This window comes from Pocillopora damicornis, chromosome 8, assembly GCF_964200805.1.
Source record: "Pocillopora damicornis chromosome 8, jaPocDami1.2, whole genome shotgun sequence".
In the NCBI taxonomy this organism is placed as follows: Eukaryota; Metazoa; Cnidaria; class Anthozoa; order Scleractinia; family Pocilloporidae; genus Pocillopora; species Pocillopora damicornis.
This window is the reverse complement of record NC_142677.1, coordinates 12,544,394-12,558,665: the sequence shown is the minus strand read 5'-3', so window position 1 is coordinate 12,558,665 and position 14,272 is coordinate 12,544,394. Positions and strand designations below refer to the sequence as shown.

The 14,272-nt window shown below is 38.7% G+C and overlaps 2 protein-coding genes and 1 pseudogene across 4 annotated transcripts; all 3 read left to right on the top strand.

The window, feature by feature from the left end:
* The first annotated feature begins 1,378 nt into the window (after window positions 1-1,378).
* On the top strand, window positions 1,379-4,211 carry LOC113674915 (chymotrypsinogen A). 2 transcript variants are annotated; one of them, XM_027191412.2, is made up of 6 exons: window positions 1,379-1,615; window positions 1,757-1,981; window positions 2,615-2,827; window positions 2,908-3,234; window positions 3,995-4,012; window positions 4,101-4,211. In XM_027191412.2, exons 1-6 carry the CDS (start codon window positions 1,555-1,557, stop codon window positions 4,109-4,111), a joined length of 855 nt encoding a protein of 284 aa, XP_027047213.2. In that variant the 5' UTR covers window positions 1,379-1,554; the 3' UTR covers window positions 4,112-4,211. The 2 variants fall into 2 exon arrangements, with proteins under 2 accessions (XP_027047213.2, XP_027047214.2); XM_027191413.2 differs by lacking the exon at window positions 3,995-4,012 and having other exon boundaries at window positions 1,427-1,615.
* A 1,833-nt stretch (window positions 4,212-6,044) lies between these two features.
* LOC113674893 (chymotrypsinogen B-like) lies at window positions 6,045-7,788 on the top strand (annotated as a pseudogene). The gene is made up of 4 exons (XR_016179320.1): window positions 6,045-6,165; window positions 6,313-6,537; window positions 6,754-6,967; window positions 7,254-7,788. The product of XR_016179320.1 is annotated as a chymotrypsinogen B-like (transcript).
* Window positions 7,789-9,384: 1,596 nt separating this feature from the next.
* LOC113674914 (chymotrypsinogen B-like) lies at window positions 9,385-13,778 on the top strand. The gene is made up of 7 exons (XM_027191411.2): window positions 9,385-9,546; window positions 9,998-10,195; window positions 10,621-10,833; window positions 11,313-11,687; window positions 12,208-12,303; window positions 12,893-13,038; window positions 13,657-13,778. Exons 1-6 carry the CDS (start codon window positions 9,492-9,494, stop codon window positions 13,015-13,017), a joined length of 1,062 nt encoding a protein of 353 aa, XP_027047212.2. The 5' UTR covers window positions 9,385-9,491; the 3' UTR covers window positions 13,018-13,038; window positions 13,657-13,778.
* Window positions 13,779-14,272: the final 494 nt, after the last annotated feature.

Sequence of the window (14,272 nt, the reverse complement as noted above, 5' to 3'; positions counted from 1 at the left end):
CCTGAAATCCCGTGGAGGGTCACATATGTTATCGAACAAGGTGCATGTTAGTTTGGTAAGAAGGGAGTAGAAACATAAATTGGCATCATATATTTCCATTTTTTTTTTCGCAGAGATGATTGTCAACAATCTTCTAATACGCAGTAAGGTTTTAGCTGTTTGACGTCGGGCTGCCCTCAAAATCCATTTTATTTGCATTTCAAGACAACAAATATTGCCATTGAAGGAAACTTTGTCAGATTTTGTAAAAGCTCGGCCGCTTTCAGCCAGACAGCTTAAGAGGGCAAAGACCCTCACCTAAATTGCTTCCGTACAGATGTTTGGATACTGTGTTAATACCTTGAATTGTTCTTTATCGGTCAATTAAACGAAAGCGTCTATAAATAGTCCTAATAATGGGTTGTCTCTGGAGTCCTCTTTCAGCACTTGGAAAGAATAAGAAATAATAACAAATGATGTATGACACTTTTGGCTACAATGAGACATACTCCTTAACGATTTCAATACAAAAGATGTGGAAATTGCTGGCGAAGGAACTTTTCCGATTTACAACAGCTGTGGTAAACGATAAAGGCGACAAACCCTAATTTAGCTGTGAGAAAACGGTTTAATGGTTTATAAACAGCGACCAAAAAAAAAAAATTGGAAAAAAGCTTGATAGTTTATTGAAGGGTTTGACCTCCACTCAGTTATGCAGACAACAAAAACGCTTGGCCGCCATAAGTGAGACAGCTAAAAAGGGAATAGATTATTACTTAAAGTGCTTCCATAATGATGTTTGGACACCTTTGTAATAACTTTACGTGTTCCTTTTTGCTTAATGGGACTAACGTGCCCCATTATAATCCTAAAACTAGGGTATACCCAGATTGTCTTTCGAATTAAACTAACCCACACTGTAAAATTCCTTAGCCGGGTTTCCTCAACATTTCATGTGATATAATATTATCTACCAAAATAAGCCTAAAAAAATTGAAAAAAGAAAAAAAAAATTGCGAGGATTAGCAATATCGTTACCGTGATCTTTTTTTTTTGTATATAAACACCATTTTCAACATCCGACTTCAAACCTCTTCAAACCATCAACGTTTCACTAAATTCAATTCAAACAATGGGAATAGATAAATCCAGTGCTTGGTTAAAATAAAGGGCTGATACATTTTAGAAGTATTTAGCTGCCAGACACATATAGGTGATTTAAATTGAAAAGCAATGGGATTTGTTATTGAAGGACTTTTTCAGATTCACGGTTGTAACGGGTGACGCTTTTGTGGTCAGCCTTAAGTTATGTTGAAAGGAAATTTGAATGACTATGTAAACATCCTGAAATAACCAAGAGTGAAGAAACTACATGGGTTAGATTTGATGTGTTAACCTTGACTCAGGTATACGGACATCATAAATGCCCCTGCCGCCCAGGCCGAACAGCTCAATAGACCATTAGTGCTTCATAGTGATATTTGAACACCTTGCAATTTCCAAACTTATGAACATGCACAAAAAACCCTATAAGAAAGGGACTTGTTCAATAACTAGAAGCAAGTTTCCGAGAAGATGAAGCTCAAGTTACAAATAGTTGTGGTGGCTTTTTTCGTACACGTCGCGCTCTCCCAAGGTACAATTCCCAAGCAAGGATGTGTAATTAAGTCCAATTTTAATCTCTTTCCACATTAATCACAATTGAGGTATCATTTAAGAGGACTTGATTATTTCCTTCTTTCTATTCCACATCGTACTAATTTTTTTCTCTCTCCAGAGTGTGGCAAACGACACTTTCTCTCTCGAGTTGTGGGTGGGGAGGATGCACCAAAGCATTCATGGCCTTGGCAAGTGTCACTTCGACTCCCAGGCCGCGAAGGAAATCCGGTGCACATATGTGGCGGCTCCTTGATCGGGGACGAATGGGTGGTGACGGCGGCACATTGTGTGGTGGACCGATGTGACAGACCTGGGAATCCTTCTCTGTTCACCGTTGTTCTCGGTAAGAAAACAAGCATGTAAAGCAACCCTTTTCAGGAAGCTGCGGTGAATCGATCGGTACAAAATATTTTCAGTCCCTCAGAAAGTCAAGCTAAATGACTGAGTCCCCCGAGCTGGCGAAGCATCAATTCTGGAATCTTAACATTAGGAAATATGTGGTCGCATGAAACAATAAAAATAAACTAATATCGAGATCCTTCGGAAAGCACTCTAACATTCTGCCACCAAATACTTCATCGGATTAGGAAAAAGTCTTGCTCACAATATATGACTAATTGACCAAGGTAACAAAAGCTACGAAGACGCGAAAACTAAGCTAAGCAAAACTAAAGCCGCAAACAAAGACGACTTCGTGATAACTCGTTCACAACTAATTGTGTTCGTCTTTCTAAGGCGCCGCAACTAGTCTTTCAACATAATGCTTGGGTGTTTTCGTGGAAATGTTTAAGAGAAATAGGATTAAAGCATAGCAGAGGGTATAAGAGCGAAAAAACTTTTAAGAGCTTGGTTTGGAAGTACGATTGCAGGACGAAAAATTCACTTTCCACGATCGTTGGACCAAGGACACATTCAGAGTTCTTGATAAGATTTAACAACTTCAACAGAATCATTGTGAAATTTAAAAATTTTTCAGGTGCACACGAACGTCTCGGCACAACGGATGTACAGCAGTCAATTCAAGTAAAGGCACTCTATCCTCACGAGGGCTTCAGTATGCGACACTTAAAGAATGACATCGCCCTTTTACACCTAAGCACAACGGCCCAGCTGAGCGATAAAGTCAACCTCGTTTGCCTTCCTGACCAAGGATCTCGAATTTCTGCCGGCCATCCTTGTTACATAACAGGTATGACCAGTTAACAATGCAAGGTGTGACGTTGATCTGTTACAATTCTTTTTTCTGATATTCTAATTCTTTTTATTTAGGTTGGGGTCGGACCGAAGGTGGAGGCAACGTCGCAGACATCTTGCAACAAGGGGTACTTCCCGTACAGAGCCACGAAAATTGTTCCAAAGTAAACGACGATTTGGGACCAATAGACGAAACATCCATGATCTGTGGAGGAAGTGGTAAAGCAAATCAGACAGGTGGTTGCCAAGGTGATAGCGGTGGACCATACGTATGCGCGGAATATGGCAAATGGGTTTTGCGCGGTGCAGTGAGCTGGGGTCATGGCTTGTGCAAGACAGAATACTTTTCTGTCTTTGCAAGAATAAGCTCTTTCAGGGATTGGATTGACGCGAAGATTGAGGGTAAGAGAATGTCCTTACCGATAAAAAAACTCATTATGTATGATATATCAACTCAGATAAAATAATGATTTCCTTAACACGCTGTAGATTATGAAAGTTGCTACAAAGGCTCCTCATAGAATTCTAACACAGGTACTTCGGAAATTTTACAAACAAACCAATTGATTTTATTTATTTTTCCGTCAAACTAAACAATGAGCATTTTACATTCTTTATTTCCCATATGCTGTTTTAACAGTTAAAGCTGTGATCATGGGCTTTTAAACAGTATAAATTCAAGCTGATTTTAGCCCCATTTCCATTGAGAAATTTGTTTTGTTTAACTGTTTATCAGGCTTTGATCAAATACTAATTTAGCGATGTTTAAAATAGCTTTCCGATCGACATATGATTTTATGCGACGAAATTAATCATTTTCGCAGTGTATTTTAGATGTGTACTAAATAACCCACTCTTCTTTAGCTTAAATGATATCTTTGTTTATGGACTGTTTTATTTCTTCTTGTATTAAAAGAGATTTTGCGAGACAGATGGTGTTTAGGTGAAATATTCACAGGATATGAACACCAATTAAGGTTTTCGAGTTTATCCAAATGCCAGGTCGTGTCTGTTAATTACATCCCTCTGATTGGCTGTGTCCCAGAGGTTGGATTTTTGAGCAACAAAACTTGCTACTTCTCCAGATATCCATTCCATATATAACAAAGTTAACCGTCTTTATCCCTTAATTTCCTTTTCCTTTTTTCGTCGATCAATCTAGGTGATGGAATAGGATCCGGTGAGTCAATTTGTTCAGACTTACTCATTCAATTTGTTAAAAAATATAACAAAGTTCTTGATTGGGCTTCCTTTTTGCTGTTTTCCAGGTACGGAGTAAATAAAGGTGTCCGTCGTGTATCTCAACAAACCTAACAGAAAGGCAAAGACCAGTGATTTTAGTTGATGTGGTTAAAGGGAAAATAAATTTGAGAAGGGTATTGAAATTGCAGTTCGTTATTTGTTAAAAATACGTGGTTTCCTCAATTTGATTTTTCCTGTACGTTGGTAAAGTTTTTCAGAGTCCTTGAGCCATACGTAGCAAGAAACCCGAAGCCTGCAGCCGAAAATTGCTTGCCATAAATTTCTTACAATTTACCGGCTCCGACAATTTGGTGTATTAAATCAAAACAATATTCCCCGATTGATAACTTCCTTTCTCCTCATCACCTGTTTGCCCAAAAATGCACGGATATTTTAATTCGAAATTCTCTTTGCTCATTTTTGAGAATGGGTTGATCCTCGAATCGGATATACAGTCAGCATAAACGCCCTGCCACCTCTATCGAACCAAACAAGTTAAGGGAGCACAGATTCTTACCCGAAGGTTTCCATAGTGATATTTTGTGACACCTTGCATTGTTCCTTGTAAGAAAATGAAACGTGCATTCATTATAGTCCCAAAACTAGGTTAAACCCAGCGTGTCTTCTGCCTTCGTAAAATAATCAACATTTCCTAGCCTAGCTCAATTAGCCTAAAGTGCCTATATACGGTTTTACTCGGAAAATCTTCTGAAACAACCATCCGTTCTAAAGATTTCAGTCCTGGCTTTCCTGCCATTTAATGTGAAGTTAAACATGCTTAAAATCCACTTACAGCAACAACGAGAATAAACAATAAATGACCGCCATTCTTTTTTGTGCATATAAACAAACGCTTGTTTAGAGGCTACTTGAAACCATCAACGGCTCAGACTAATCGGTTAATGCAAGTTTTTTTGAGAGCAAAAAAACAGTGCCGGTTAAAGAATAACGAAAATTCAATATTTCATGACATTTTAAATATTTGGCCTCGATAATCTTCCCCATGTTTTGACAATAAGAACATTGAAAACTGCTATTTCAAGAATTTTCTTCAGATTCGCAGTGGTAACGGTCGACGATGAGAGAATATTTGAATGAACATAAATATTAGTAAAATTTAACCAGAAAAAAAAACACTGTTTGAACTAGACGTGATGCATTGACCTTCGGTTAGGAATACATAAAATACCAGCCGCCTCAAATATGACAGTCTTAAGGAGCACAAACCATCATTCAGAGTGCTTGCGTGACCGCGTGTGCAGACAACATTGCTAGTACTGTGTGTTGGTTTTGTGTTGCTCAATAAAGCGAAAGTGCCACAATTGTCCTTGAATTAGGTTCCACATAAAGTGTCTTCCGTTGCGTCCGACCACTTGTAAGTTTTTTAGGCCTGGCGCGACTTCCTGGCCATTTCACGGGAAATAATACTGTCTTAAAAAAAAAAACTTCAATACAAATCATGAGAATTGTCAATTCTTGGCTTTGTGCCCTTTTATGCATGTAAACATCATTGTAAACTTCTGACTAGAGGCCATTTTAAACCATCGTTGTTTTTTGCTAATCATGATGCAAACATTTCAAGGAAATAGGAACAAAGGTAAAGTGAAGTATTTATGAAATATAATGTCATGACATATCTGAAAGTGACTTCAATAAAACAAGAATATGGAATTTGCTGGTGAAGAAAAATTCTTCAGATTCGCTGCGGTAGTGTTAAACGATAAAGTGGTAAACCTTAATTGCACTGAAAGAAATTTTCAAGACTAGTAAACATCACAAAGTAGCCAAGAGTATTAAAGGTCACGAAGGTTACACTTAATGCGTTAACCTTGACTCAAGTATACAGACAACAAGCACGTACGGCTGATTTGACCCAGACAACTTAAAAGAGAACAGTCCATTACTGAACGTGCTTTTATAATTTTTTATGGTGTTTGGACACCTTGCGATTACAACACGACTGAACATATATATATATAAACCCTCCATGCAAGGGACTTTTCTCACAGCCAGAAGAAACTTTCCAAAAAGATGAAGCTTTATTTACAAGTGGTTGTGGTGGCTATTTCCTAAAACTGGTACTCTCTCAAGGTACAATATTTAAGTAAAAAGGATTAAGTTCAATCTAAACCTCTTCGCACGGTTCACATTTTCTAGTTAGGTTCCATATAAAGTAGACTTTGTAGCAGTTTACGCATTTCCGTGTGCTCTTTATATAGTCAATTTACATCTCTCCAGAGTGCGGCAAACGACGCTTTCTCTCTCGAGTTGTTGGTGGCGAGGATGCACCGAAGCAGTCGTGGCCCTGGCAGGTGTCGCTGCGAGTTCTCAATCAATTTGGAGACCTGGTGCACACCTGTGGCGGTTCCTTGATCACAGACGAACGGGTTGTGACGGTAGCGCAGTGTGTGGTGGACCAGGATGATATTCCACGGGATCCTTCTTTTTATACCGTTATTGTCGGTAGGAATAAGTACATATTCATCATCGAGTGAGTTGGTACCAATATTTTTTTAAATTTTAGGACGCTTGTATTGATCACGCATGGCTTAAGAGCGAAAACTTGCCAAAAACCTTTTGAAGACTGAACGAGTTCAAGAGTAAAAGAGTATACAATGTAATATTTGTCTCTCTTGCCTTCTCTGCACTTAAATTGGTGTAATGCTGAAACCTTTCCAGGTGCACACGAGCGTCTTGGCACAATGGATGTACAGCAGACAATTAAACTGAGAGCACTCTTTGCCCACGAGGACTTCAGTTTGCAACACCTTAAAAAATGACGTCGCCCTTCTACACCTTAGCAAACCGGCCAAATTGAGCGACAAAGTCAGTTCCGTTTACCTTCCTGCCAAAGGATCTCGAATTTCAGTCCGCCACCGATGCTACATGACAGGTAATTAATATTAAGAAATGCAAAGGGGTGGGGGGAGGCAGGGGATAACATGAAGTAGCTTTTAAAATTTTCTAATCTCTATCTCTCTCTCTCCCTCTAATCGCTCTGACGAAGGGCTAACGCTCGAAACGTCAGCTTTTTTACCCTTTACGGTGGCTAATTTACGTTTTCAACCCAGTTGTTAGCACTAAATTACCTGCTATACTCTCCCACCGACGCAGCACCACAGTTTCTTTAGAAACTTACCCCTTTATTTAAAATTTTCTACCTAAATTCTTTAACTCAGGATGGGGTCGGACTGAAGGTGGAGGCGACGTCGCAGACACTGCAAGAGTCTTGCAACAAGCGATGCTTCCCGCACAGAGTCACAGGCGATGTTCCAAAAAGTGGGGAAAAGTAGGGGCACCAATTGACAAAACATCCATGATCTGTGCAGGAAGTGGTAAACCAAACAAGGCAGGTGGTTGTCAAGGTGATAGCAGTGGACCATACGTATGCGAAGAAAATGGGTTTTACGCGGTGCTGTTAGCTAGGGTCATAGCATGTGTAGGACTAACTTTTTTAATGTATTTGCACGAATAAGCTCTTTCAGGGACTGGATTGACGCAAAAGTTAAGGGTGAGTAAATATCTGTGTTAGCCTCACTCAGTACGAGGAGGATGACAAAGTTCTTGACAATGATTCCTCTATATTATTTTCCGGCAGATATGGCGTAAAGACAGCTAGACGTCCGTCGATATCTCAAGAAAACTCAAAGAAAGGCGAAGACCTGTGACTTGTATTAGAAATAGCAAAGAGGGAAAATAAAGTTGCCAAAGGGATTGAAAGTGCCTTTTCATTTTTTGTGTGTTTCCGTTAAATTAAGCGATAGTTTTCAATGCGAGTTTCCATCTGAATAATTTCACCTGGAACATTGCGTACCAATTCCGCCAGAGCATTTAGCGATGTAAACAAGAAATTTTGTAGCACATTAAATTTTGAAGGGTCTAGTGTTTCACAGAGACACTCAAAATGATTTTAAAACTTGCAAAACATAAAGTTGTTGTTTGATTGCACAGCTGACGTCCGACTGATTTCTTTTGTGGATCAAAGCCTGTTCCCCACCTCCATCTTTAAACTGTTACCCTTTAGACTATAATTATGCAAGTTCTTCACTGAAACTGTTCTCTATACATTTCCCATGGATCTTATAAGGAGAAAGTAACGAACAATCAAGAGCTTTTTGAGTTTGTGATTTTTTCCTTTATTCTCTTGACGTTAGTCTTTGATTAAGGGGTGAAACTAAATTGTTGTCAATCGTAGGGGCTCAAGTGTACACTGAGAAGACTATGAGTGGTCCTTCTTAAAGTTGATAGCGCCGTAAGGCGTAGAAAGTATCGTGGTCAAAGACATCTTCCCTCATCTTATTGTTTCAGCATCGTTAATGTAAAGGACGTCGATAGTGGCTCACATGAATAACAAGTTTGTTTTATAATGTAAAACCAGTTATTTTATCTTCTATTAAATTTTCTCTCTGTACAGATCGTCCAAAAAAAATCGGTTGGGTAGCTTGTCAAAGTTTTAAACCTAAGACTTACTGACAACTATACAAATTGCTTCATGAAAAAATGAAGCGATTACGTTTTCCTAGCTTGCGTGAACAGCATTTAAAGACATGATCACAAAGGATGTCTTTATTGTTGCTACATGAAGATAATTACTGTTTACAGAACCAAGCAAACAGTTGACAAACTTTCAAAAAGATATTTACATTTGGCTATATTAGATATTTTTAGGACATCGAGAATGAGTCTAGCAGTTTTTGGCAAGTTCCTTGTATCATATAGTTGTTAAATTGCCATAAGTCATTCCCATTTTTATTTTACGAAGAAATAGTCGTCAATGCGTACATGAGCATTCTTACAAAACTATGGTATCTGTAAAAAAATTCTTGAATGTAATCAATATGGTTGCTTCATCGATAGATAAGTTTTTTTCCCTAGGATTTTGCCTTTGAACGTAATACGAAGGCAAAAATGAAGGAAACTTGTTGGAGTGGACTTACTAGGGAAATATAATGTAACTGGTCGCTTTCTGTCATAACTGATGCTTAACCGATGCTTAACTGAAGTTATTGACAGTATTGTACTCTGAGATGTATTCCAGGTTAATCTGAGATCTGTGTGTCGCATTTTCAAAAACCAAATTAACACTGCGGATCGATGAAGCTTTGTTTCAACGCATATGATTAACACTAGTGTGTCATCAGTCGTGGGATTTATTAAAAAATAACCATTTCATATCGTTTTTGTTAACAATCAATAAAGCTGCAGTTTAAAAGGGTAATTGCAGGGCGATTGTTTCTTAAAAGGGCAATTCCAGAGAAAAAAGCGGTGAATAAAAAAGACAACTTTTTTTTAAAATGACAATGCACAATAAAGAGGAGCCGATGCTATACATCTGTCAGCTGAAAAAATTGCCTTTTTATAAATGTAACGGCGTCTTGTCTTCCCTCACTTCCTACCTTGGATAGGATTCCACTATCATGTTGTCTGTTTTTATCGCTGTTGTAGCTCTTTGTATTCCTGCCCTTTCTGAAGGTACGAAACACTTCATAAATTTTTCATTTTTCAATCCCCCATTCTTTTCATTTTAGAAAGGTCATACATACTAAAGCAAAGTATGACGCAAAATTAATTTACGAATAGCATGGTAAAACTAAGAGTGTTTTTTTTGCCCATTCTTGAGAACAAGTACATGTACTAATATGTAACCATATCAATATCTCTGTTTCAAGATCACAGGAAGCTTCCCACTTTTCCGCATAAAAGAAAAAAAAAAACAGAACAATGCAATTCATTTTTCTCTCGATCCTCGTGAAAGATCCTAATCCGCATATCTCTTCATGATCAGTGACTGGTGCCTTCTTTATCTTTGGGATAACTTTTATTTGGATTCATAAGAACGTGGCAATCATGTAAGGTAATCTGGGGTTTTGTGTTTTCATTTGTCTGTTTACTCCATAATCTTGCATGTATTGATGAATTTCAGGGTGCGGTTCTCGTCCGCCTGGTGCCCGTGTGGTTAACGGGGATGATGCTGCGCCGCATTCGTGGCCTTGGCAGATCTCTCTCAGGGTGAATGGACGACACATTTGCGGAGGATCTCTAATCAAGCCTGGTTGGGTTGTAACTGCTGCTCACTGCGTAGAAAGGAACCCAGATCCTAGCGGGTACACAGTGGTCGTTGGTTAGTGCACATGTTGAATAATCGGAGATCGGAGATAGCATTGCCAGGTCTCTTGAAAAGCGAAAATTTTACCTCATCCTTAATTGCTGAAACGCATTTTGCAACACAATTTCTTGAATCTTTTACTCATGGAGTGTAAGTTTATCACTCACGCTTCTGAGAGACCGTTCATTGTACATCGTCTGGGGATGTGGGGTGGGGAGGCTGAAGGATTCTGTTTATGAAAGGGCAACATTAACCTGATCCCCCTATATTCTTATCATCACCCCCCCCCCTCATTGCCATTTAATTTTCCAAAGTCCCCCCCTTTATTCTCTGCGAAGACTGTTCATCCCTCCTTTCCCCCTGAAAACTATGTGATCTCCCAAAATCCTCCCCTTCCCTCCGACGATGACGAACGGTCACTAAGTTTTCTCACTATGTAGGGGCCCACATCAGAACTGGGACTACAGCTGTACAACAAACATTAAATTTGAAAAAGCTTTTCAAACACGAAGGATTCTCAATGAGCCATTTAAGGAAAGACATTGCCCTGCTGCAACTGGATGGCGAAGTTCAACTCAGTGATAAAGTCAACACGGTTTGTTTGCCACCTAAAGGAAGTAGAATTCCACCGGGAACTGAGTGTTTCATCACTGGTAGGTTTGCTTACAGGCTCGAAAAAATCATATTTTTTGGTAATTGTATTTGTCAACTTTATTTTTGTGAATTTAGTATCTAGAATTTAGTATTTACACTAATGATCACATATTTCTCGTTTTCTTCTATGAGGAGAGGCAGACTCTGATTTTTTTGATCGAGTCAAAACGTTTTGCATCTATTCCGTTTTCATGACAATACCGTTGCAACTTGGATTTCTGAAAATTCCAGATGTAAGAACATTTTTGGAGGAGAGGGCGGAGGGAATCCTAAAATCTCCAAGTGTTTCAAAACATCGATGGCTGGTGAAGCTCAGAAGGATCAAAGAATTGGGATGATTTGAAAGTTAATTTTCCACGTAAGGGATAAATAGAACTTAGTAGACACGGGACAGTTTTAGCATGATTTTAAGTTTCCCGAAAATTCAGTCCGCAATAGAGAGCTAGCTGCTTCAAGATCTTATTATCTTAACTACCAGGATGGGGAAGGATCATCGGAGGTGGCCCAGCCGCAGACGCCCTACAGCAAGCAAAACTTCCAGTTGTAGATCACAACACGTGCAGCAGAACGAACGGTCAACTCGCTCCGGTCGAGGAATCGAGTATGCTCTGTGCAGGAAGTGGACAAGCAAACCAGGCGGGTGGTTGCCAAGGAGATAGTGGAGGTCCTTTTGTTTGTAAAGAAAATGATGGATGGGTTTTACGAGGTGCAGTCAGCTGGGGAAATGGAATGTGCAGGACTGAATTCTACACTGTGTTTGCCCGTGTCAGCAGTTTCATTGACTGGCTCAATCAGAAAATGTCTGGTAGTGGGGGCAGTGGGGGCAGTGGTGGCAGTGGTGGCAGCGGAGGTGGTAAGCATGTCTCCTTCTTATATTTATGATACGGAAATCAATTGTGATGGTTGCTCCGGACTTCCTGTTTTTCTTCCCCTGTGGGCCAGTTACTAACAAAAACTATCCTCCGGCTTAGACATGTGCACAGCAGTCTAAGTGACTTTTAAAAACCGGAAATATATGCAATACTGATGAGGCCTAATCAAAAGTTAAAGCAGTTACCGCTGACTGTTCGGGTAATGTTGTTCCCAAACGCGTAAAAGCTAGAACATACCAATTTTTTCTCGTCTAATTTGGCTTTTTCTTTTTTTGTTTGTCTGTTTTGTTTTGGTTTCTTTTTTTTAATGATTCGTTGTTTTACTTTTGTTTTGCTGTTGGTTTTGGTACGTTTACTCCTGAAGGGAAGGTGCTGCATGATTCTTTTATATCTTTATCTTCTATATCTGATTCAAAATGGATACGAAGTCCATCAACCTAATATTTTACTTCATGCCCATTCAAAGAAAAAATAAACAGAATTCTAATCCTATATTTTCAGCATGTACAGATGGCCACAGAAACTGCCCGTACCTAAAACAGTACTGTAACACCCATCCGTACGTCAAGCAAATATGCAAAAAGTCATGCGGACTATGTAAGTTATTAAATATATGTGCATTACATTTATGGGTGTAAATGCAATACTGTCATTAGTAATGAAGCTTTCAAACCACTATTCTGGATTAAATCATCTTAATAATCCTCTTCAAGAGATCATAAAGTGTTTATATTCTCTTGTCCTCGTATCACATAGCAAAAACAATAAAATAAAACAAATAGAATCGCCCCCTTCCCTCTACACTCTTTCCATGTTTTTCTCTATTACAATATGTGTTATTATAGTTAGTAACTGAGTGACTAAATATGCTTCTTGAGAACAATCGTGTTTAAAAAGAAAATGTGGGAGTACGGTATCCCTTCACAAACTTTTAGGCAACCAGCGCTTAACATGAATGGCCTTCGATGAGTTCCATAAGAAGAAGTTGAAATCTAACCAAAGTGGCCGCCATGACTGTCACATTTTTATGATAGTAGAAATGGGGATATATTTGATGGTAGATAATGGTACAGATAATTGATCTCCACATAACTGATGGAGAGATCATAATTGTATAAGACGTTTACCCACGTGACTGGCAGCTCATCTGGCTCCGGTAAAATTTGATTCTGTTTCTATTCCGCAGGTGGAGGTGGTGGTATCGGGCCTGCGTGTAAGGATAGCAGCAAGTACTGTCCAATGTTCGCTTCACAATGCTCGACTAACGCTTACGTAAGAATTAAATGCAAGAGGACATGTCGATTGTGCTGAACATATAAAATCGGGCCTCAGGTTAGTTACCACTACAAAGAGTTGTTTACTTGGCCCTTTTACAAGACGATAAACAACCAAAATTTTTTTGAATTAAAATAAAATGGATGAACCCTTTGTTTATTTTGCTGTGTTTCAAATTTATCAAACTACTTTTCCTCCAAAGGGTAGTAAGTCAGGAGGAGAGAACAATTATGGGTTATCCTTGTTTTATACGCTTGTATGGGGCACGTGACTTTATCCAAGATAGAAGTTTCAAATTAAAAAAAAATTAAAAAATTAATGGGTTATCCATATTTTTTACGATGTTGAAAGCCACGTGATTTTATCTGAGATGGTGAATTTTCTCTAGGTCATCATTAATTCGCCCATTAAATTCACTTTCAACCGTTGCAAACCCCATTTTCCATCAAATAACCGTTGTAAACTGTTGTTTAATTTATCCTATTACCTCTATACGTTATCTCGCAATTTAATAGATATCCAAAAGTGGAGAGCTGTTTCGACATAGTTAGGTTCTGTCTAGAAGAGCAAAAAGTTAAAATGTCTGACTCCGAACAGACCACCGCCTTATATCCTAATACGATAAAGTAGGATTTATTTACAACTGATATTCGTTTTCATTTTCTTACTTTACAGGTTTTAGGACTTGATAAATCAATTGCTATTGTGGGGTTGAAAATAACACATAGTGATTTAATGGTCCATTCATTATCAATTTTGGTGTATCAATTGTTGAAATAAAGTTTCTCTTGAGGGAACGAGGTTGACCTTTTTTTCAATTTGTTGTTTTGTGGCAATGTGTACTTACGACGCGTTTTATAATAACTTGCGCATTTTGAAAAAACGGTTGCAGCATTTTATAATAAAGCAACCTACGCATTTTGTGATAAGAGTCGTGGTATTTTATTTTCCGCGCGAAAACATACAAACATTTAAGAAAGAATGGTATTTTGCTGGTAGCGAAGATCAGCTTTCTGAGCTCAGTTGAAATACTGTATTACTAGGCAATCACGTTTCACTCTTTGAACGAGTTACTACTTTGACCTTGAGCTGGGAAAACTGGGTCCTAGAGTACATGAAGTCGAGGCTTACCAGTTGACTTCCGAGGGGAAGGAAAAAGGCTTCTTGTTTAACTGATTCTTTTCGAAAATTTTCAAAAATTAAAAGCCCCAAATATGCAGTACAAACCAAAAATTCAAGCAATCAGTCAGCTGGTGTGATGCGACGTATGTTTGACTCTCTACCTTTGGAA

Bases quoted from the DNA above. Each gene is read 5' to 3' on its own strand.
- LOC113674914 (XM_027191411.2), top strand. From the start codon at position 9,492: ATGTTGTCTGTTTTTATCGCTGTTGTAGCTCTTTGTATTCCTGCCCTT. The intron at 10,196-10,620 runs GTTAGTGCACAT...CTCACTATGTAG, and splicing joins CGGGTACACAGTGGTCGTTG to GGGCCCACATCAGAACTGGG. The intron at 11,688-12,207 runs GTAAGCATGTCT...CTATATTTTCAG, and splicing joins CAGTGGTGGCAGCGGAGGTG to CATGTACAGATGGCCACAGA.
- LOC113674915 (XM_027191412.2), top strand. From the start codon at position 1,555: ATGAAGCTCAAGTTACAAATAGTTGTGGTGGCTTTTTTCGTACACGTC. The intron at 1,616-1,756 runs GTACAATTCCCA...TTCTCTCTCCAG, and splicing joins ACACGTCGCGCTCTCCCAAG to AGTGTGGCAAACGACACTTT. The intron at 1,982-2,614 runs GTAAGAAAACAA...AAAATTTTTCAG, and splicing joins TCTGTTCACCGTTGTTCTCG to GTGCACACGAACGTCTCGGC.